This window comes from Electrona antarctica, assembly GCF_951216825.1.
Source record: "Electrona antarctica genome assembly, chromosome: 9".
In the NCBI taxonomy this organism is placed as follows: domain Eukaryota; kingdom Metazoa; phylum Chordata; class Actinopteri; order Myctophiformes; family Myctophidae; genus Electrona; species Electrona antarctica.
The window spans coordinates 10,685,765-10,708,265 of NC_136790.1; the positions used below are offsets into that span (position 1 = coordinate 10,685,765).

At 40.8% G+C, this 22,501-nt stretch overlaps 1 protein-coding gene across 1 annotated transcript in view; it reads right to left on the reverse strand.

The window, feature by feature from the left end:
• Positions 1-293: 293 nt before the first annotated feature.
• The window catches only part of csf1a (colony stimulating factor 1a (macrophage)), a 48,562-nt gene continuing 26,354 nt past the window's right edge, over positions 294-22,501 (reverse strand). Inside the window, exons 3-11 of the mRNA XM_079511301.1 lie at positions 17,634-17,747; positions 14,858-14,920; positions 12,098-12,268; positions 11,049-11,244; positions 8,273-8,965; positions 4,018-4,202; positions 2,516-2,562; positions 1,946-1,999; positions 294-1,605 (exon numbers count right to left, since the gene is read on the reverse strand). Coding sequence (XP_079367427.1) covers positions 1,954-1,999; positions 2,516-2,562; positions 4,018-4,202; positions 8,273-8,965; positions 11,049-11,244; positions 12,098-12,268; positions 14,858-14,920; positions 17,634-17,747 — 1,515 coding nt within the window. The 3' untranslated portion in view covers positions 294-1,605; positions 1,946-1,953. The remainder of the gene's footprint in view (positions 1,606-1,945; positions 2,000-2,515; positions 2,563-4,017; positions 4,203-8,272; positions 8,966-11,048; positions 11,245-12,097; positions 12,269-14,857; positions 14,921-17,633; positions 17,748-22,501) is intronic.

Below are 22,501 nucleotides of genomic sequence, written 5' to 3' on the forward strand. Positions count from 1 at the left end.
TTATAACCCAGTTTTAGACAGCTCAGTGGGTAACCAATTTCAATCTGGCCTGGAAATTTCAATATTTGTGTTACACCGTCACACAACAAAATAGGGCATCAATTTATGATAAAGCAAAAATACCAAGCATGGAGATATACAAGGCTTTGCCACGATAGCAACAATATGATAACATGAATCTTAACGTATAGTAATTACTTGACAAATCACTTGGCACATTTGGACTCTTATATTGATGTAATTATTGGAACATTTGTACATTTAATGTTGAATAATGACTTGAATATTCCAAGTACAAAGCATATCAATGGGTAGTAAATGCAGTCATTTTTTTCACAGTGTTTTCAAAAGCCCTCTGCAGACTGTGCAGTGTTGATGTTCTTGGTGTTATTGTTAGTTCTGTTGCATTAGTGGTGCTGGTGGGTTTACAAGTTGGCTGCATTTCACAGAGCCTCACTGCTGCAGTTTCATATACTGTATCAAGATATCTGTGGTCGTATTGTACAATCTGACGGACATGTCACACAAGTTACACAACACATGGAAAATCATTCTCATCATGCAGGGGTTTGGTCCAGTTCGCAGGATACAAGGTTTCTTAAGACAAGGGTAAATAACAGACTATTCTTTTGTTCCTTATTTTGATTCCATGGGTTGTTGTAAGCATATAGTGCTGTCATTGTTCTTAGTGCAGTAGTGTAGTGCTTCTTATCTACAGACTATAGTGTGCATTATCCATTGTCAGAGTACTTGAGGCTAGAACTGCATGGGTGAAAACAAGAGATTAAAATCTAAATATCAGCAATGCAAATGCTTTTTTAAATCAATCATACATTGGGACGGTACAGAATTGTTTTCTAAAGCAGTAGGTTTTGTTAGTGGCTGTTTTCACTGCTGTTCAAGCCACTATATTGAATTTTGATGTTTCAGTATATCTGTGATCATCTGCTCCACGGATGTGTGCGTGCATCATCGACGATGACTGACATAATTTGCCAAAAGACGTCCACATGGATCTCATCACTGATTTAAGTGACTTAAAAAGGAGAGACACACACTTGATTGCAATAAACCATCAATTGTTATCATTATCAAGTAGTCTGCTATATGCTATTATTAAACTGCAGTCCTACAACTGTAAAGACAGCTTAATTTCCACATGCATATCTTAAAATATGGGCGCCATGAGTAGTGATTCTCAAACTTTTTAATTTCAAGGAAACCCGTTTTGATATGCATTAAGCCATTACTACGCAGTACTGCAGGTATAGAGATAACAGTGAAAATATCAAGATAGCCATTCCTCTATGTTCTCTAGCTGTATTTACTTATACTTGTAATAATGGCAGAGATTAACAATCAATCATTTAGCTAGGGAGCCCCTGGAAGCACTTCAAGGCCCCCTGAGGGTCCTCCGACCACACATTGAGAACCACCGACGTAGAACATAGTAAAAGTACTCTCTTAAAATTCTGACAATACATTAGCATGAATAAACTTAATCTGTATAAAAATAGATACTGTATATATACACAACATAAGGTAACATCAGGAGGAAAACGGGATTAGCTCAAACATTTTTATTTCAGCTGACATGTTCAAAGCCTGGAAAGAAAAGAGAGAGAGAGAAAAAAGACACAAATAAGTAGAGTTTACCTTACATTTCAGTATAACTCAATCTATAGCTGACTGGTTAGTTTAGCTTTAATGCCATTGTCAGTAAAAAGACAATAAAAAGAGCATATTGATAAGAATTGTATTCAGAAAAGACTTTAATTTTTTTTTTTCATTAACAACTTGGCATATATATATTTTTTTATCAGATTAGCTTTATTTGCGTTTATTTTATATTTTCAAAAATAGCAGATATTTCTGCTACTCAAAGTACAGGCCTACAGGGCTTAAGATTGGGACTTCTTCCCCCCAATAAGGAAACAACACTCACCAGTTCTCTCACACCATGGTGTCACAGGGCTGGAGCGCCACATCTTTGCCCACCCTGTAAAAAGAATAATTTTACTTTAATCACTGTTCGCTTACCTTATCATATATATAATTTTATTTTATTTGTGGGCTCGCTGGAAGTGAACGCAATAATGTTATTCTCAATCAGTCCCAATATTCCAACAAAGCTTGAAATACAATAATTAAATAACTGATTGATTGAATTTGATTGTATTGTATATAATAAAACATTACAGTAAATTATAATAGGTAGATCAAGTAGGCCTACAGTGTACAGTGAGTGATAACCAGTCTAAGCCTATATTTATTTTTAATTTAATGGACGTTATTCGCCTTCTCCTATTCCTACAGCACTGTCAATATCACTTAACAATGAATTAATGTTAAGATGAATTAGTTAGTCATTAATTAAGCGTTAATTATGTGTATGAATTGGCAACTCATGTGCAAATGTATAGCAATACTCACGCTATGCAGCATTCGTCGTGATTTTTAGTCAACATCTAATGAATGCTGTGCCATATTTTTAGAACAACTGTATCATAATTACCTCTTTTTGTCAGTGAGACAAGAGCAATGGAATAGGCCTTCAAATCTCTGAAATAAAATAAAGAAAAACATTTTGATTGTCTTTCCAAACACATTCAGATTGTCATTAGTTTCAAATGTTCTAATAGGCTATCAAAAAGCAGGTTAGCCTACAACGGAATAATATTTAAACTAAATTGATTGTCCCATTTAATTCTGAAAGATGCTCACAGATTATTTAACCACTTGAACCGTATCCTTCCTATGGGGCAAAGAGTCTGTGAAAATAGCAGATATATTAAGTTGATTGATTGATTGATTATTTTAACAGTTTGCAAAAAAAAGAAGTACAGTTCTATACGAAAGGATGCTAATTAAAACCCAAGAAAGCACTATGGCTTGTATCCATTGGGGTCCTGTGTATTCAATCGATCTCATTGCTGTTTGTTGAGCTTGTACAGCTGCTATTTGCAGTGAAGAGATTTATTTAGAGGGCGAAAAAGGAATGGACTCCTCTTGCATAGAAGGAAGCATGAGGTCAGTCCGCTGTCTCCCCCCCCCCCCCCCCCCCCCCCAATTAGATCATTTACACTGGGTGAAAAAATGGGTTGCAAAATCGTGGGATAAAATTTTAAATGTTATCGTGATACCTGTTTCACAATACAATATCACTGAACAAAATCACTAATATCACTCCGGTTCCTTGCTCACAGAGAGCACATAAAGATGATTGACAATTTGGACTCATATAAGAAAATGTTCCATGCAGAGCCTTTCAGAGTTTGGGATCAGTGGGTTGCACTGGCTAGGCTAGGGAACTGGCAGTTTTCCTTTGAAAATGAATCAAATATTATGCTCCGGTGCATGTGAATGCATTTATCTTGCCAACTATGAACTACCAGTAGACAGCTGAAATTACACTCCTGCATGCAGAAAATGCAGTTGTTAAATAATACAGTAGATATAGAGGAAACGGCACAGAAGATGAGAGGGAAAACCTAAACCAAATGGCTGTACAATTCTGTCCAGTAACTTGATGGGCCAATACCGGGTTTGTATTGCCCAGTGAAATGGGTTACATACATGGGTTATGTTAAGATTGTTGACCACACAGCACACAACAGGAAAAAATATTATGTTTCAATAAGGTTGCATCAGTCAGTCCGTCAGTCAGTCTGTATTTACTTGAGTTTGACTAACCCTTCAGTTTATCAGTCAGTCAGTCAGTCAGTCAGTCATTCAGTCAGTCAGTCAGTCAGTCAGTCAGTCAGTCAGTCAGTCAGTCAGTCAGTAATTCACTCAGTCAGTCAGTCAGTCAGTCAGTGGCCTGTGTACTTGTGACATTGACTATGCTGAGTCAGCTAACGTTGACATGCTTTGACATCTTAATTGTCTATGGTTGGTATTGGGTTTATGTAACAATTTCAATAGAACCCAGACCGTTTTATAGATGTTTGTTCTAGTAGTCTAGTAGTCAATTTGATTTTGCAACGCTATTTATTTCAAAGCATAACTATTACTTACTTTTTTCCTTATGAAACAACAGAAGGCGAAGAATACCAAAAATCCCCCAGAAACTGCAGCCAAGGTGAATACCGGCTGGCCAGAGAGCTGTTCCCAGCTACTGGGTCCATCCACATTTTTTTCTTTTGGACCCTCGTACAAAGACGTCCTGCTGGTGACCGTAGATTCTATGTTAGGAAGCACATCTGAGAGAGAGAGAGAGAGAGAGAGAGAGAGAGAGAGAGAGAGAGAGAGAGAGAGAGAGAGAGAGAGAGAGAGAGAGAGAGAGAGAGAGAGAGAGAGAGAGAGAGAGAGAGAGAGAGAGAGAGAGAGAGAGAGCACGCAAAGCAGGATAGCATGAGGTATATGTTGCATATTGAATTTTCCATATTCAGTGAAAGAGCAGATATGGGCCAGCAAATATAATTTAGGTCAGGAATTATATAACAGAAGTTTTAAAATAACTGTGTTGGCACGGCCCTTTAAGGCCACAATTATGTGTATGCTCATTTTACATTTAATCACTATTGTGTACACAGCAGAAAGCCAACAAAGTCAATTAACAAAAGACAAATACGATATATTTCTGATATTCCCTTTTCTCAACACCCTCCATTTCCTCTTCTGCTACTCATCCACAGTTTACAATTATTATTATTATTGATAATTGTTACATGGCTTGGTTCAATGCTCAATTCTTATTGGTCAATCTTTCTAGCTAGCCTCCTAGAAACCTGTACGCTAATAACCATGCGTAACAGCAATTGTAAGTAGCTGTGTAATTAGCAGGATAATATACAGTTTCTCGTACTGTAGGTACTGCTTCAGTAACCAAGTAAATAAGTAGGCTTATCTTAAGAAGGCTACAGAGTTTTCTCGCAGTTCTAACTGTAGAATCCAATAAGACTTTGTTGTACCTTTGTTGGGGGGAGGGGGTGATATAATATTTTGTAAGTTATATTTTGTGTAAATGTTTTTATATCTTATATGTAGCTGTGTAATACAGACAGATAATGAACAGTGACCCTCTGCTTTGGTCCAGCAATAATGATTCACTGTTCATTATATCTTGCAAAATCTGCAAAACACAAGCGTTCCACTTCTCATATGTCACACAGTGTACACATAAGTAATTGCTGCACAATTGTGAAGTTGTATGTACATTACAGAATATGTTAAATCTGAATTCTAATATACAGTATTTTGTTCTAATACTTTTAAATTTGTCCTAATCATAACAGTAAAACATTTGGCTACATAAAACATTAAATACTACTAGTTCCATGACCACCAGTACACTACTTGGTAAGTAAGGTAAGTTTATTCGGTGTATTTAAAAGAACAAAGGGAGCACATAATACATACATATGCATACATTACATACATACACATACATGCGGTTCGATCCACTTATAAAAGTGGCACCGAAAAGGTGTAGGTTGAAGCCAAGGCTTATGGTGTCTACGTACCCTTTATGAACGTGGCTGGGTTTTTTATAACAATAATATTATTTTTTTGTTTGGACATTGGTTTAAATAAAATATATAGAATAATAACAATCATAATAATAATAATAATAATAATAATAACAATAATAATAATTATTATTATTATAATCGTAGTAATAATAATAATAATGATATATACTGAAAACGTTCATGTTTCGAAAAAGTAAAAGAAATAACTTTCTTTGTTTTAAAGGTGTAGTGAAATGAAAAATACGTTTTTCACACTTTTAGACCATCTCCGTGGTCATCATATGAGCATACCTAACAATGGATGCCAAAAAAATGGGAAAATTCTCATTTTTGTGTGTTTTTATATCAAAAGTCCATAAAAATATATTTTGTATTACTTCCTGAAAACGAAAACGTGCTGCGTGATGACGTGTCGAGGCCCACATCGATAAAAGCCAATAAAAATGAAGCTCACCCGTATCCTCTCCAATATGTGCGCATCCATGCAGCACAGCTGCTATTGATTACAGAAATCCTCCGTTTTTATTCCCATTCCAGATAACATCCAGACAGTGTATTACTCGGTTTCAACTTAATCATCACGCTAAAATATGTATCTGCAAACATTATAGGGTAGAAATAAGCCACATAACAGTAAACTGGTAGAGCTGGCTGTCTATTTGATTTGTAAACAAACACACACCACGCTGCTGCGTATAGCATAGCAACATTCCCTAGCTACCGTCCCATCGCCTGAAGGGATGCGACGCTCTGATTGGTTCAGAAACTTCATAGCGGTGTTTCAACTTGAAACTTCACAATAAATGTCCACCATTTCCGTTTCACTACACCTTTAATGTAAGTGACACATTCCTCCCAGTTGATTGTTGTACATTTGTTGGGTTGAGGTTTTAGTAACAGTTGGAGTACTTTCTCATGTTAATGTTTTGTATTTAATACCTGATTTTTAAACATTTATTTACATTTTGTAAGCGTTTTTAATTATTTGTCTAGATTATTCCATAGTTTAACCCCTTTTACGGATAGGCATCTGCCTTTTGTGTCTGTCCTTCTGGTTCTTATTTTGAATAAAGCCGTCCCCCTGAGTGGATATTGTGACTCTCTTAGCTTTTTTCGTTTGTCGCTTTTTTCGTTAGTCGCTTTTTTCGTTTGTCGTTTTTTCCGTTTGTCGCTTTTTCCATTTGTCGCTTTTTTCGTTTGTCGCTTTTTCCGTTTGTCGCTTTTTTCGTTTGTCGCATTTTCGTTTGTCGCTTTTTTTCGCTTGTCGCTTTTTTCGTTTGTCACTTTTTCCGTTTGTCGCTTTTTTCGTTGTCGCATTTTCGTTTGTCGCTTTTTTCGTTTGTCGCTTTTTTCGTTTGTCGCTGCATGCAGGTGGGGAGTATTTTATTGTATGCCTTATACATAATTACAGCCGTATTCAGGTCCACTAGGAATTTGTTTTTATAAAGAGTGGATTGGTTGGTGCTATAGCATATACTCGGTTTGATTTACAATTCTTATGGCTTTTTTTTTGCAACATATAGATTGGTTTGGTGGAAGTAGAGGGAGCAGTATAGTATGTAGAGTGAGTTTTTGTTTACTGTGTTTCATTTTGCAATAATTGATTTTGATAGTTTTCGTTTGGTGTTATACTGTATGTGGTTTCCAGGTGAGTCTATTGTCTATTGTAATTCCCAAAAAACTGTGTTCATAGACTAGGTTCAATGACAGTTTATTGACATCAAGCCAGGATTTCTAGTTCCCTTTCCACTGTGTGCAGGAGCTGCCGAGATCTTTCCCGGAGTAGTGTAAACTGGTGTCGTCTGCGAACAGGACACATTTTAACAGTGGCAGTGCTTTGCATAAGTCATTAATATATAAGATAAATAATTTGGGACCCATTACTGAACCCTGTGGTACTCCATAATTATGTTATCTTTAGCAAGCCTGAATCACCATTTTCCATATGTACGAATTGTTGTCTGTCATTTAGATAACTTCTTAGCCATGCTTGGGCAACTCCTCTGATATCATACCTCTCCATCTTCTTTAGTAGAGTGTTGTGGTGTATCGTATCGAAGGCCTTCTTGAGGTCTATGAAGACCCCTATGGTGTCCCCTAAGCCGTCGGCTTCTCTGTCTCCTTTTTGGATTATCTATAATGTTGTTGTCTTTGTTAAAGTATTTTGGATTTTCACCTGTCCCAGTACCTTTTCTAATTATGCTATTTAGTGTTTTCCAAGTAGCTTTGATGTTTCGTCTGTGTTGTTCAAGTTGTTGATGATAGTAGTCTTTTTTACTGTATCTTATTTTTACATGTCTTGTATCGGGTCTCTGCTTCTTTTGTTCTTTGTTTGATATATTTTCTGTATAATGCATTTTTCTTTTTGCAGGCATTTTCGATGCCTTTCGTTATCCACGGGGTATCCTGTTTGTGGTTGTGTTTATTAAGGGTTTTTCTTAGAGGACAATGTTTGTTATAATAGTTCTAGGAGTGTTGATTTGATTTGTTTGGGTCGTTGGTATTGTATACCTCATTCCAAGATTGTCTATTTATACTACTAATTGTCTACTAATACTGTACTGTTGAGACTTAGGCTATAATAATAATATCAACCAACCAATGCACGCACGCACGCACGCACGCACGCACGCACGCACGCACGCACGCACGCACGCACGCACGCACGCACACACACACACACACACACACACACACACACACACACACACACACACACACAAATTCATTCATTCATTAATTCATTAATGTTGGGAATTGTAGGTCGGGGGGGGGGGACGACGACAACAAAATATTACCTTTAATAATAATGTCCTTTGGAAATGCAGTTTGGGCTTTTGGATCCTCCGCCATGGAACTATCTTTCAGTTCATATGAATGTAATTCCATCATATATGGGTGCACAGCAACAAAAGGCACCCTCTCAGTATCATGGTATGAAGTATCCATAGTGCTCTCTGTTTTTTTCCCCATAGCCTTAGGTTTAAGACTTGAAGCCCCATTTTGAAGAACAGTGTAAGGGGGTCCAGAGTTACTAGAATCCAGTGATCTCTTTGCCAAGACGTGTTTTGTATTTCCGCCACTACTTTGAGTAATGTCCATCATACCATACAGGGAAGCATCTGCCCCAGATTGAGCCAATTTGTCTTTCAATGAGTCCTGAGTCCGGTTTCCTAATGGGAACTGTCTGCTTCTCCACTCCGGCTTATGGAGCAATGGCTGGTGCTCCTTTACAGTCGGCGGATGGAACAGCCATGATGAGGTGTCCCTCTTCTTAATGAGATGTGTATCTGGGAGACTGACTGCCACCGAAGGAATGGAGCCGTTGGTCTGTGCGCCACGAGGGGAGAGGGACCTGGGTGGCCTGATGCCAGGTGTTTGCTGATTAGGACGTGGCTGCCGAGGCCTTCTCCATAGGCTGTTGGAGACGGTGGTCGTCTGAGTCGGAATGGAACAAGAGCACTGGCATTCAGGACTAGGCCTACTTGTACCTAAAAGAAGGATAACAATGTGGAAAAAAGGAGTAATTAATTACAATTGTGTATCTTTATTATGTTTTTCATAACGCAAATGAAATGAGCCCCTGTCATTTTAATTTAAGGAGAAACACGGACAATCCCCAAACCTTCAGCAATGTTTTGGGGTTGTGCAGGTTTATGAGTGGCACGTGGCAATGGGGAGAAGAGATATAAAGGGCTGTCATTGCATCTTTATGCAATGACAGCCCCCCCAGTGTAACGTGTTTGTGACAGTGAACACATCGAAAGGTAGTGTGGCATGTTTTCATCACTAGGACAAACATGACGTTACATTGTTAAAACCATACGGAAACTCATAGCGTAGACATTCACAGATGAGGCTTTGCTGGCTGGGGTACATGCAGACTCAAATGAGGCAATAATTAAAATATTTGTTTTATCTCTCTTCATCCCAGGCAGCTACCATTGCAGCAGGGTAAACATCCTTCCCCCTGTAGCAGTGAGACACACAAACAACATTTTCGTGAATGGAAATGGCAAACAGATGACCGCTTCCTGTTACACATTTTGTGAGAAGGAATTACATACTCTGGATTGGTTGTTGCTTCTACCAAGAGAAGAATGGTGAAATAGTGAAATGCATGGGATTCAATCTGGTGAGCAGAGATGAAAATGTAGACTAGTGAAAATCCCCAAAGTCATGCGTCACTTGCCCCCTGTGCCTTTAAGGAATGTGTGCTGTTCTGTGTCAGGCCTGCTTAAACCCAATCTCCTTTGCAGTGCTGGATTGGGGGCCGTCCCCGAGCCAGCCATAACAAATGGGGGCTTTGTTAAAGCTAAAATGCTTTTGGTAAACTGCAAGGCTTTGTAGTTTAGGTTGCTTGTGTCCTAACAAGCAAACAAAGTTTAGGTTCCCGCCTTCCCTTGGTGGCAGCAGGGGGTTGGAGCCGTGGGAATAGGGGATCCGCCGGTCAAGTGACATCAGCGTTGGGGATTCCCTATTCAAGTTAATTTGGGGAACCAGCGGAGGGGTTTTGGTTTCTCGCGACACGGCCGGAACTTAAGAACATAAGTAAACCTTTCCGTTTACAAGTCACTTTATATTGGGCCGACTCTGGTAGGCACAGCACGTTTCCCCTTTGGGACTCGTGATTAACAAAAGTAAACGTAGTGTTTGTTTGGGCATTTATAAATGTGCTGCTTTCTTTTGTTTCCGTTGGCTTTGAGTTTTTTTAATTTTTTTTTGTTGTTTGGTTTTGCCATGGAGGTGTCTGATTTTGTTTCTGATCCGTCAGAGGAAGGCTTGGATTCCTTTAACAAGGACCAGCTGTTGTGCAGAGAATTATTGCATCGACATTGCTGACAGGAGAGCAGGGAAGGACAGGGTCCTTTGGCCATGATCAAAGAGAAGCTGTATGAGCAGCAGGTTTCGAGCCCACCGCTGTCTGCGTTTGTGGCTCAGGAGGAGAGAGTAGCCGCAGACGCAGTCACAGTGCTAACTTTTGAACAGCAGAAAGAGTTGTTGAACTTACAAATGCAGTTGCAGGACAAACACATACAACTGAAAGAGAGGGATTTTGCCTTACAAGTACAACTGAAGGAGAAGGATTTGGCTATGGAAAAGTTAAAGCACGAGACAGAGATGGTGAGGTTGGAGATTGTGGACGCACGGCTAAAGTTGGTGAGAGATGGTAAGGTGAGTGAGGTAAAGAGGGAGGAGTCAGGTGGTGACAATTATTTGGACCGGACGGTGAGCACACTACTGGGCGTGAGCACGGGACAGCACCAAATATGCAGAGGCAATAATAAGTCCTATCTTGAGTTTTCAAGGCATTTCGAGCGCTGGTGTGTGGCTTCAGGGGTGAAGAAGGACTACGATGACCTGGCTGCTCTTATTGTGCTGGAGCAATTTAAGAACTCAGTCCCCGAACCGGTGGCCATGTACATTAGCGAACAGAAGGCAAAGACTGCAGGTGTGGCTGCAGTGCTCGCCGATGAATTATCATTGACACACAAAGGGTGTGTCTGGGGGTGGCAGAGTTGTGCGACTGGCCAAAGGAAATGTGCCGAGCTCAGTAGCAATAACCCACTGTACCTGTGGTGGAGGTGTCTGAGACAACCGTGGTGGATTCGGTAGTCTCCTCCACAGCATACTCTTCTTGGCAATTCCAATCCACAGCGCCAAGACTCTCTGACATTAGCATCATATACATCTGGAACACACTTCTAGCCGTTTTAAGAGCGTCTTTTGGCGAGCTGCCAAACCCCCTGGCAAACCTTACTGGGTTGTCCTGCCAGAAACCGAGAGAAATGAAAAATGATCGCTAAGTATAGTAGTATAGATTATAGAAGCATGTGCACTGTATAGGCAGGAATGTACGCACGCACGCACGCACGCACGCACGCACGCACGCACGCACGCACGCACGCACGCACGCACGCACACACACACACACACACACACACACACACACACACACACACACACACACACACACACACACACACACACAGGTTGAACCTCTGACCCCATCTTGTCTGATATGTCTCTCATGTCTGTGTTCTTAGTTTCCTATCTCTCTCTACACTGAGATACAGTACCTACAATAAGCATAAGCATACGATTTGCAAAAGCAGCATTTCAACAATTTCCTGCGCCTTACAGCATGGGTTCCCAAACTTTTCAGCCCACGACCCCAGAATAATGCTGCCATTGACTCGCGACACCAACCTAACCCCGGAGTAATTTTGTGCACATAAGCATTCACATAAGCGTTCACATTTGGTGCGCATTTGTCCGCACATCACCACATGTAATGTATTAAGTCGACTAGGGTTCTTGTAACAATTATGGTTAAAATGTATTTGTAATCATTTTTACATTGTATTTCACTCATTCTGTTGAATGAGTTAAAAACTTAAAATAATGATAAAAGAAATGTCCCTAAATAGTTTCGCGACCCAACTTTGGGAGCCCCTGCCTTACAGGGCAATGTGCCGCTAAAGAGTGCCCATTAAGCTACATACTGTACGTACTAGACATAGGAGAATGAGAGGTGTTTGTTCTGAATTTGTACAATACTGACCTGCACTGTATGTTGACCTGTGCCAGCTTTACGCATTTATGCTTATTTTATTGCTTACCTCAAGTTCTTCATTGATCTCATGTATACATCCTTGAGAATAGAGGTTGTAGATCATCTTCTTCAATGTGTTGACATATCTTCTGTTGTCTGACTTCCTGGCGTATTGGAAGTGGGAGTTCAGCAGCTCCAGAATATATGGAAAGGTTGCTTTGACGTAACAGGTTTTACTCTAGGACACAAAAGGTTGCACATTTCAAACCAGTCAGTTTCAGGGATTTTGATCACCACTATGTAAAACTAGAACTGCACTCTGTCGAGTGCCAACTTGCCAACAAGCAGAGCGCGCATGTTGAAGTTGAAATTAAATACTAAAACAACAAATAAACCTTTAAAGAAACGAATTATATAACTGGCTGTCGATGGTGACGTAATTGCGATATTAATAGTTTCAATATTGGTTGGGTAACAGGTAACGTATACATGTATGTAAGTGGAAAGTACTGTACTGTGGTTGCCTGGCGTATGGTATACGTGGTAGGAATATATACTGGATGTTGATGGTGACGTAATTAAGATATGTTTCAATGTCGGGTGGATAAATGGTCTATGTATACATAATCTTAATTACGTCACCATCAAAAAGCCAGTTATAACCCGACATTGAAACATATCTTAATTACGTCACTATCAACATCCAGTATACCTACCACACATACCATACGTACATACTATACGTCCAGCCGACCACAATACTTGCATGCTAATTATGTTAATATGCAGCATCACTTTGTGGGTGTACACAGTGTTTTACAAGACCCACATGTCATTTGCTGATGTGGCAGGCAGCTGACCAATTTGGCGGGGTTTCTTCCTGCCTTTCTTCTGCATATGGTTCCTGGTTGTTGTTATGTGATGTTTGCTCCCACCGCCACCCCAGCACCACCAGTGGGCTCTGCTATTTCTGTTCCCCATGGGGGTTGTTATATCTACTGTATCTCCCTGGACCCTGCTCTTAATGTTTAATGGTGTTTTATTGTGCCGAGCAAGTTTAAATATTATATGCACACTTCATTCTATAGTAAATATTGGTTAAATTTAATACAATTGGTGTGTGTGTGTGCGTGTGCGTGTGCGTGTGTGTGTGTGTGTGTGTGTGTGTGTGTGTGTGTGTGTGTGTGTGTGTGTGTGTGTGTGTGTGTGTGTGCCATTGAATTGACAGCATCTTTTTCTCATACATAAAATTTGAATGAAATTAGATATAAATGGTCAACATTTTCCAATGGCAGAAACAGTGAGCAGAAGAACAAAGGGCATTACTTCACCGTGTTGTGTGCAGTCAACAGTCATCTGGTAAAGTAAGAAGTGGATTATAGACTGTGGGAGAATGGATGATGTTGTTCTAACCGAGCTGAGACTGGGACATTGCGGTCTAGCCAGTTGTTTGAAAGTCACATGGCAAACATCCAGACGGTCAGTGTGCGAAGTCTGGAGCTATTCAACTTTTCTTTTTGTCATATATATAAAATACAGAAGTGTAAGGCAACAGTTAAGGGAGTTGTCAGATCTGGTTATAGATAGATATAGACAGCTATTTTTTATTATAGTGTCCTGCACCACAAGATGGCACTCACAATTAGTTACTATTCACTGGTTATAATGGATTTCTCTTTTAACCGCATGAACCCTAGCATCCTTATTCTGAACATGTCATAACAGGCGGATATTTGGCAATAACAGACAAACTGCAATTTTACAAGCTCACAGCATGCCACACTGACCTCCAGACTTTCCACCTCGGAGGCCAGCCTGGTCTGTGTTTCTAAATCGTTGTGTGATCCGGTCTAGACCGGAGGGTAAAAAATATCCTTTTTTTTTTTATTTGGTTCTTTTGCCGTTGCTTTGTTAACTATTCCAAGAAGTACTTGAATAAACGTGTCAGATTAATTTAATATGCTGCATCAAGGCATTTATTGGGTAGGCCCTAAAATGATGATGCCCATGATCACGGGGAATTTGGGGTACCCCCTGTTTGTGGTTTCCTGCCTGATATACAAACCAGTGACTACAACATGACGTACTGTAAATTACTATCCTCTCCCGTCCGGATCATAAATCCCTAAATGGTATGCGTATTGCGTAACAGGCTACATTGACCCCTTTTCCACCGGGGTTGAACCGGTGCCATTCCTTTTCCCACCTAATTTCTAACCAAATTAATTGGTTCATATCCCTAAAAGTTGGTTGGGATCTGGAACCAAAACCAATGCTTCTTCTTGCCCTGAAGTGAGAACCAAAGTGCGTGTGTCACTATTCAGCTTGGAAGATGCAGATGTGATATAACCAAAAAATAAAGCACGGAACCAGTTCAGTCCCAGAATGTCCTCGTCTCATCCTCGTCTCATGTATCCTCGTCTCATGTATAGCCTAGCTATAAATATTTCCAGGCTATCTCATTTAGAGTATTGCAACTATAGCCTATAGCTTCAGCCAAAGTTGTTCTTTGGCTGCAGTTGGTGCAGAATGCACCTGAAAGGCTTGTAACTGGTTCAAAGAGATTTGTGCACATCACTCCTGTTTTAGCTACTGGCTGACAGTCAACTTTAGAATCTATTTTATGGCACCTGTAGCTACACACAATCCTAGCCAATGTTGGGTATACTAAAACGTAAACATGTTCATCCACACATCCACACAGTACAATATAGACCCCTCAATGCCAGTGAAAAGTGCCACATTTTCTACTTCTAAATAAACCAACTAACATCCAAATGTGCTTTATGTAGACAAGGGCACATGGCACTCATTTCTACTCACTCACCAGACTGTGGCGCTCTGTGAATGGATAGCTTATTGCACAACCATTGTCCAACTGGTTGTCAATCTGTGGAGTGAAAATTGAGATGTTTTGTTGAAAACCTGAATATAGGATATGTCCGTGAAGCCCACAAACCGCTAAATATTGTATTTGTCTTTCTTAATAAGTCACCAGAACCAAGGACGGGTGTTTTTGATTAATCTAAATACCAACTTAAAAACCGTTAAACACAAAAGCCTGCATAGACTTTAAAATGACCCCAAACATGTTTGAAAGTGAAATATCCCTTTAACCACATGAATCCAGGTCATAATAGGAAAAATAAATAGCCTAGGCCTATATGCTTAAAGGCGCTCTTCACCCATTTTCAATATAATCTTCATATCATTGGTCCTTGCTAATGCTCATTATAAAGTGCATGTGCTTGGTCCGACGTACTAACAGTCCGACAGGCATTAGTCTGACACCCTACCCCAAACCTCACAGCCTAGGGAAGCCAGGGTGAGTCTTAACCGCCAATGCATGTAGGGAGCCACGGCTGAGTCTTAACCAGCCATGCATGTTGGACCAACGAATGCGCTCCCAATGCTGCTTCCCAAGTTTTCAGAAAGGGAGGTGACCGTGATGACATCATTCAGAACTTCAGGGGGTGCATATGTTGGTTAGACATACTGTCCATTATGTTGGTTAGACATACTGTCCATATGTTGGTTAGACATACTGTCCGACAGTTCGACAACACCGTCACTCCCGAGTCCCGACATGCGCTGCCGGTTACAACTAACCCGTGCTGCGGGTTATTCAACTTCACCCGTGGCTCCTGACATGCGCGGCAGGTTAAAACTAACCCGTGGCGAGTTAAAACCAACCCGTGGCTCCCGACATGCGTGGCAGGTTACAACTAACCCGTGGCAGGTTACAACTAACCCGTGGCAGGTTACAACTAACCCGTGGCAGGTTACAACTAACCCGTGGCAGGTTACAACTAACCCGTGGCAGGTTACAACTAACCCGTGGCAGGTTAAAACTAACCCGTGGCTTCCTGTGAGGTTAGGTTTAGGGTTAGGTTTTAGGTAGGGTGTCGGACTCATGACTGTAGGACTGTTAATACGTCCCCCCGAACTTTTGATCTTATGTCCTGACTCTCCGAAGTAGTTCGGAAAGCCCGTCCGAATGTATTTATTATTATTATTTTCCCCTAATAACATTGTGACTGAGGAGACGTTGGACAGGCACCATTTCTGTCTACTCACTCTGTGTCTCAGAGGAAGGCTGTGGACAGTTCAGAAACCTGCCTACCAGTGACATCACCGAATGCTAATAAAGCTAATAGAAACTGGAGACTTTCTGTTCCTGGAAAGATAGCATGCTAGCTAATGAAAGTCATTGTTCTCACGTTAATACAAATCAAAATATAACATATGACATGGGTGTTTGAAAAATAAAATAAAAATAAAATAAACCTGCCAAATGATGATCACTGGTAGGCAGTTTTCTGAAGTGTCCACAGCCCTCCTATGAGACACAGACCTAGTAGAAAAAAATGGTACCATTTTATAATGAGATTTTAATGAGATTTTAAAATGGTACACACGTACCACGTGTGAGCTTATAGATTGGCTATTTTCAGCATGTAAAGTGTAAAATCAGGCATTACTTACTTAAATCTTATGATATTTAGTCGACTAACACTAGACTAAAACCAAAAAAATTCAGATACAGTACTAAAACATGACTACAACTACACGGAATTTCATTCAAAAGACTATGTCTAATTGGCTAAATCTAAATCTTGCTGTCAAAATCAACACTGCTGCATGGGGGTATTAGGAAAGTATCTAAGTGCTTTTACTTAAGTACTGTGCTTAAGTACAATTTTGAGGTTTGTGTACTTTACTTTACTTAAGTATTTTTTACTCCACTACATTTATTTAGTAGTTACTAGTTACCTTGTAGATTTTGATTATTATTACAAAACATACACTAACCACTTCAGCCCTATATACATTTCGGCCATTAGAAAATAGCAGATCTACAAGCTCACAATGTGTCGCGATGCAACACATTGTGAGCTTGTAGATCTGCTATTTTCAAAAGGCTTTATCCACCTTTCCCCCCGCTGAGGTACTGGGGCTCCTTGTGTGTGTGCTTTGCTTCCTTCAGGCAGTGTTGCCATATCTGCTTATTTGACTTGTTTTTCCTGTAAAGTCACTTGTAAATAAATTATTGGTAGTTGCTGGTTGATGTTTTTTTGGGCTTGATTCTAAAGTGTACAGTAGTTGCTTATTTGGGCTTGCTTCCTAATGTTGTTTAAACCAGTGGTTCCCACATTTCTTCACGTTAAGGAACCCCAGATTAATATGTAATTGTCCACAGACATCCATCTGAAAATATGTTGTGCCTTTTTTATTAAAATGTTTAAAAAATATTACAAATATTTCGATGTATGTGTTTTTAAATAACAGATGTACAACCTCACACTGTCTGCTGTGAGCTTGTAGATCAGCTATTTTCATTTGTGCTTGTTTTCATAGACCTGGCCACTTTCTCTTGCAAAACTGGCAACACAGCAAGGGGAACTTATGCACACATAAACGCAAATGTATACTTGTACTTGTAGGTACATTTTGATGCCAACACTTTTGTACTTTTACTCAAGAACATTTAGAATTTTAGACTTTTACTTGTAACTGAGTATTCCTACATTGCAGCATTGATACGTTTACTTCAGTAAAACATGCGAGTACTTTTTCCACCACTGGGTATGATTAGGTCTCACCAGGCGGTTGAGGCTCAGCAGGTGGTCCTTCGTCACAGAGTATCGACATGGACCAAGGACGCCACCCCACGCCAGGCTCACGCAGAGCAGGAGCACGAAGCACAGATGCCTAGCCTTGAAGTCCATAAGACAAAAAGCACAAAGAGTTCAGTCAGATAACTCACAAATAGATTTAACCAATATTTATTATAGAATAAATACAAGTGTGCATATAATATTTTATCTTGGCATTCGGCTCTGCTACATTTTTCTCCCTGCTCGGCACAATTAAACACCATCATTAAACATTAAGAGGGGGATAGATATATACAATAACAATCCCCCCATGGGGAACAGACAATCAGGAACCATATATGCACAAGGAAGGCAGGAAGAATGCAGTCTAGGGCCTCACTCAGACCTTTACTGCATTGCTGTATGCTTGTTGGATGAATGTTGTGTAGTGTCATGGCCGCCCCAATGCATTTCCAATGGAAGTCACATGGTTTGTAGTCCACATTTTGGACTACAAGCTGTTGTATGGCTTTCGGCTGTGTTTCGACTGCGCCCCTCCCCCTCATACAACACAAATGTTGTGTCAAACCATGTGACTCCCATTGGAAATGCATTGGGGCGGCCATGACACTACACAACATTCATCCAACAAGCATACAGCAATGCAGTAAAGGTCTGAGTGAGGCCTAGGTGAGCTTAAATACCCCGCCCAATTGGTCAGTTTACTGCCACATCAGAGAATGACATGTGGGTCTAGCAAACACTGTATACACCCACATAGTAATTGCCCACATAGTATTAACCCCTCAAGTGTATGTATGCGCCCTTGAGCATATCACGAAGCCACTCGAGTATATCTGACTGAACTAACTCTACAAGCTACAGTACGTATCATTTGTCATGCATACCACTGTTACACTCGTGGGCCAGCCGCCATGCACAAGTCCCGCACCCCTGAAAAGAAACCTTTTGTATATGGAACATTATTTTCATAATTAGGTCCAGCTGCTATTCAAATTCTGACACTGACAAATGCCTGCGCTCCGAAACACGTTTGTCTGGTTTGACTGCTTCTGCGGATCTTCATCATTAATAAACAAGACTCTTACTACTACTGAGAGTACAGATTTGATTATCTTCCTGCTATTCAGCCAGCTCTTTATAGAGGACTTGAAGTTAACAATAATATTGTTAACTTCGTGTTAACACGCAGCAAAGGTCAACCAGGCTGGATTATCAGCCTAGATGCCCGGACGTCTGCGCCAGCCGCCTGGGCCGAAATGTTACTTTTTGATGGACCTTTGAGATAGCTTCCAATGCTGTACACATAGTTCATTGTCTAATATAAGTATACTGCTTCCTTGGCTGTAACTTCAAAGTCACCTACCAGTACCACAACTCTGAACTTAGTTAGTTTCGCATTAGACCCAAACAGTATCAACTCTGTTTTGCTAAGAGGTGGAGTTCTTCAAGTAGGAAAAAGTGCAGCACAGGCCCGTTCAGGAAGGTTTTTTTGTGGGCTCACTGATTCATGTGATATTTGGACAAAATGTGTAGGCCCCTTCCCACTACTTCCTTCACAAGTGTTGTTACCGATGATATACTAAGGCTCTGTTCCATTTAGTGTACAGTGGTTCTCAAACTTTTTACATTTCAAGGACACCCATAACTCTAAGTGTACAAATCACATTTGGTTATGTGGTTCCATCTGTACACTCTCAAGGACAAGGACACTTTGAGACCCACTGGCACTGGTTATATGAAGGCAGTTTTATGACGGTAATACACCAATAAAGTACTCAAGGCGAGCTTCTCAGTTGAGTCATTAGTGCTTTAGCATAGAACAACAACGGTTTCCCTTCATGCATTGTACTCAGCACTACGGTAAGCAGCTGGACAAGTACTAAATGACACACCGAGAGACAGACTGGTATGTGGCCTAAGAAATGAAGCAGCACAGAAGAAACTGCTGAACGAGAGTGACTTGACATTAAGTCATTAACATCAGTGTCTCCATGGAAATGGCCTCAAAGGAGACTCAACAGCTACTGTAAACACAACAGGCAGAGTGCATACAGTACAGACAGAGAAGCAAAGTGGACAAGGGCCATGTCTTCGTTGTGGAAAAACAGCCACGAATAAATCGTCACGACCTGCTGGTGTAAACTTATGGACTGCCACAGTTGTGGGAAGAGGGGCCACATAGAGCGTGCTTGTCAAAGGAAAAGAAACATGGAGAAGTCATTTTTTTTGTTCTGAACTGGCTTAAAAATGTACCAAATTAAATTACATGATGATTAAATTAATGTAATAATACACATACTCGTAAGTTTTAGCATGAACTAATTCCTGAACTAATTCCTAAGCATATTGAGTCAACGCATGTGACTCAATATAAATTTGAATTGACTTGAAATGCGCAGCAATTGCAAAGACATGAACTCATTCGTGAAATACACAGCTATTGCAAAGATGGCAGTCAAACAAATGCATAGTCATCAAACACAGACAGAACACAGAACATGCATTCTGCATGGCCACCTCAATGCTTTTCCAATTTTCTCTGATCATGCACCAAACTTGGTACCATAATCGTTCAGGGGACTGTCATCCGAATAGCCACACCAGGGACCATGTGTGGCCCACAAGGGCCTCATCATGGCCCCAATAGTCACATGTTAGGGTCCTCGGGGACCACAGGAACACAGTGGGCCTCATGCGCCAACCGTTCTTAAGAAGTTCTTAAGAGGAAATTTGTTCTTAGACCCACTTAGGAAGTTTTTAAGAAGGTTTTGGGATCCCTCAATCTTTTCTTAGCTGTGATTTGTTCGTAGGTAAGAACAGAATCTACGCACACTGTGGAGCACTCTTAGGGTGCCTTTTTCGTTCTTAAGTGCAATCTGAAAACATAAAGGGAAAACAGCGCCATCAGCATGATGCTCAAAGTTTGGTCTGAGGACCTCAAGGGGTCCTTGAGGAAGTTCCAGGCAGTCCACATCAAAATATGGAATATTTTACCACTTTAATCCCATTTTATACTTTGAAAATAGCCAATCTACAAGCTCACAAACGCGTCCCATTACTGCCCATTTTGAGCTTGTAGATCGGCTATTTTCAAAACATTTTGATAAATCTTCAAAACATTACCCTAGCAGAAAATATTTTCATATGGGGGTCTGCAGAATGCATGTCAATTTGGGGGTCCTTGACATGAAAATGTTTAAGAACCACTGGTTTAGAGTTCACAACCCAACCCAAACAAACGCACCATACCCACCACATAACCCCCCCCCCCCCCCCCCCCCCGGGCCCCCACCATCACCCCACATGTCCCACATGGAGATATGTGTATCTGCCTGTGTGCCTGTGTGTGAGACTGCAAACTGAAAAGTATACTTGGCAATTCGGCCCACTGGCAGAGCCTGATTGCTTGAGCCTCAATTGGCTGAGGCAGAGGCTGGAAATTGCACAGGTGAAAGGAGTTGGCCTCATTAGGCCCACTGGCAGAGCCTGATCAGAGCCTTTTGTGGTGGTTCTGGAGAACCGTGGGTCCGACCGACTCGATACCTGGCACTGCACTCTCTGTGGGGGTGTGGAACGCGTGTGTTGAATGTGAAGTCGGTGGGTCAAACGGTTCTCGAGTTACGTGCATTACAATTCAATTCAATTCATTGAGGGCTTATGGTAGGGGAAATAGCCAATAATGCGCTTTTGCACAAAATAACACCTGGACCTCTTTGGTGGGGACGTAACAACTACACAAATAAAGGTAAGAAAGCCTTCTAGCATGGAATTCTCCTTTAAGCACTGCAGCTGCAACCCAGCTGTTATGCCTGATTTACATTCAGTTGTTCATTGGTGTTGTGCTCCGAAATTAGCAGATTTACAAGAACATAATGATAATGTGTCGCAATGCATTGTGTGCTTATAGATCGGCTATTTTCGGTGCGGGCCATGGCATGCAACCAAGCAAGTATGTTGCCTACTCAGTCAAGTGTCTCCAAAACCACAATTTATTGTGCTTGATTACAACAACACTTTCCATTGTAGTTGCAACAGCACAGGCTATAAAATAACAAACAAACAAACAAAAACCAAAGATAGTTAAGTTAATAAAAATGTCACAAATGAATAATTTAAACTGAGGTAAGAGGCAATGCGGCAGCATTTACAATGAGCAACATGCAATAAGTGTGAAGTTGTTTGGAATAATTGGAAGAGGACAGGAACTTTGGTTTGTGTTGGAACAAGCATGCATGACTGGATGGAAGGAGATCTAATCTATTTCCAGACCACTACAGTTCCCAAAGGAATGCATATGAAACCATAAACAGCTTGTATGCCAGCTGTGTGCAACACCACAAACAAAATGCTAAACTCTGTCACATGCCACTAGTTACTTTTCAGAGACATTTTTAATTGTATGGGCTTCCAGTAAATTACAAGCCAACTGAATTTAGAAAACAAAGCAGTAACCGACCATGAAGCACTGGCAGTGTCACCGCTGTCAAAGGCACCATAGACTGAAAGTGCAAAAACAGTCAAAGAATTGGGAGCAGGCTGACTGTATGCATGTGGTCTTGCATTCGAGTGTGTTTTGTGCCAAACTGGCATCACAAAATCACAATTCAGAAATGTAATGTTGAAGGACGCAAAATGGTCGTGTCCGAGTCAATTAGCGAGAGCTCTGAAGCGGATCAAAGCAGCAGCTGAGTCCGGCAAGAGAAGAACGGGAGGCATACTATGGTCCAACGGAGCATTGGTTCGACATGCGTCCGCACCTCGGACTAGCGCCTGCTCCCGTGCTTGCGGTTATGGTTAGGTTAGGGTTTGAGGTGGGTTGTCGTGTTTCGGACCAATGACTAGTCGGACCA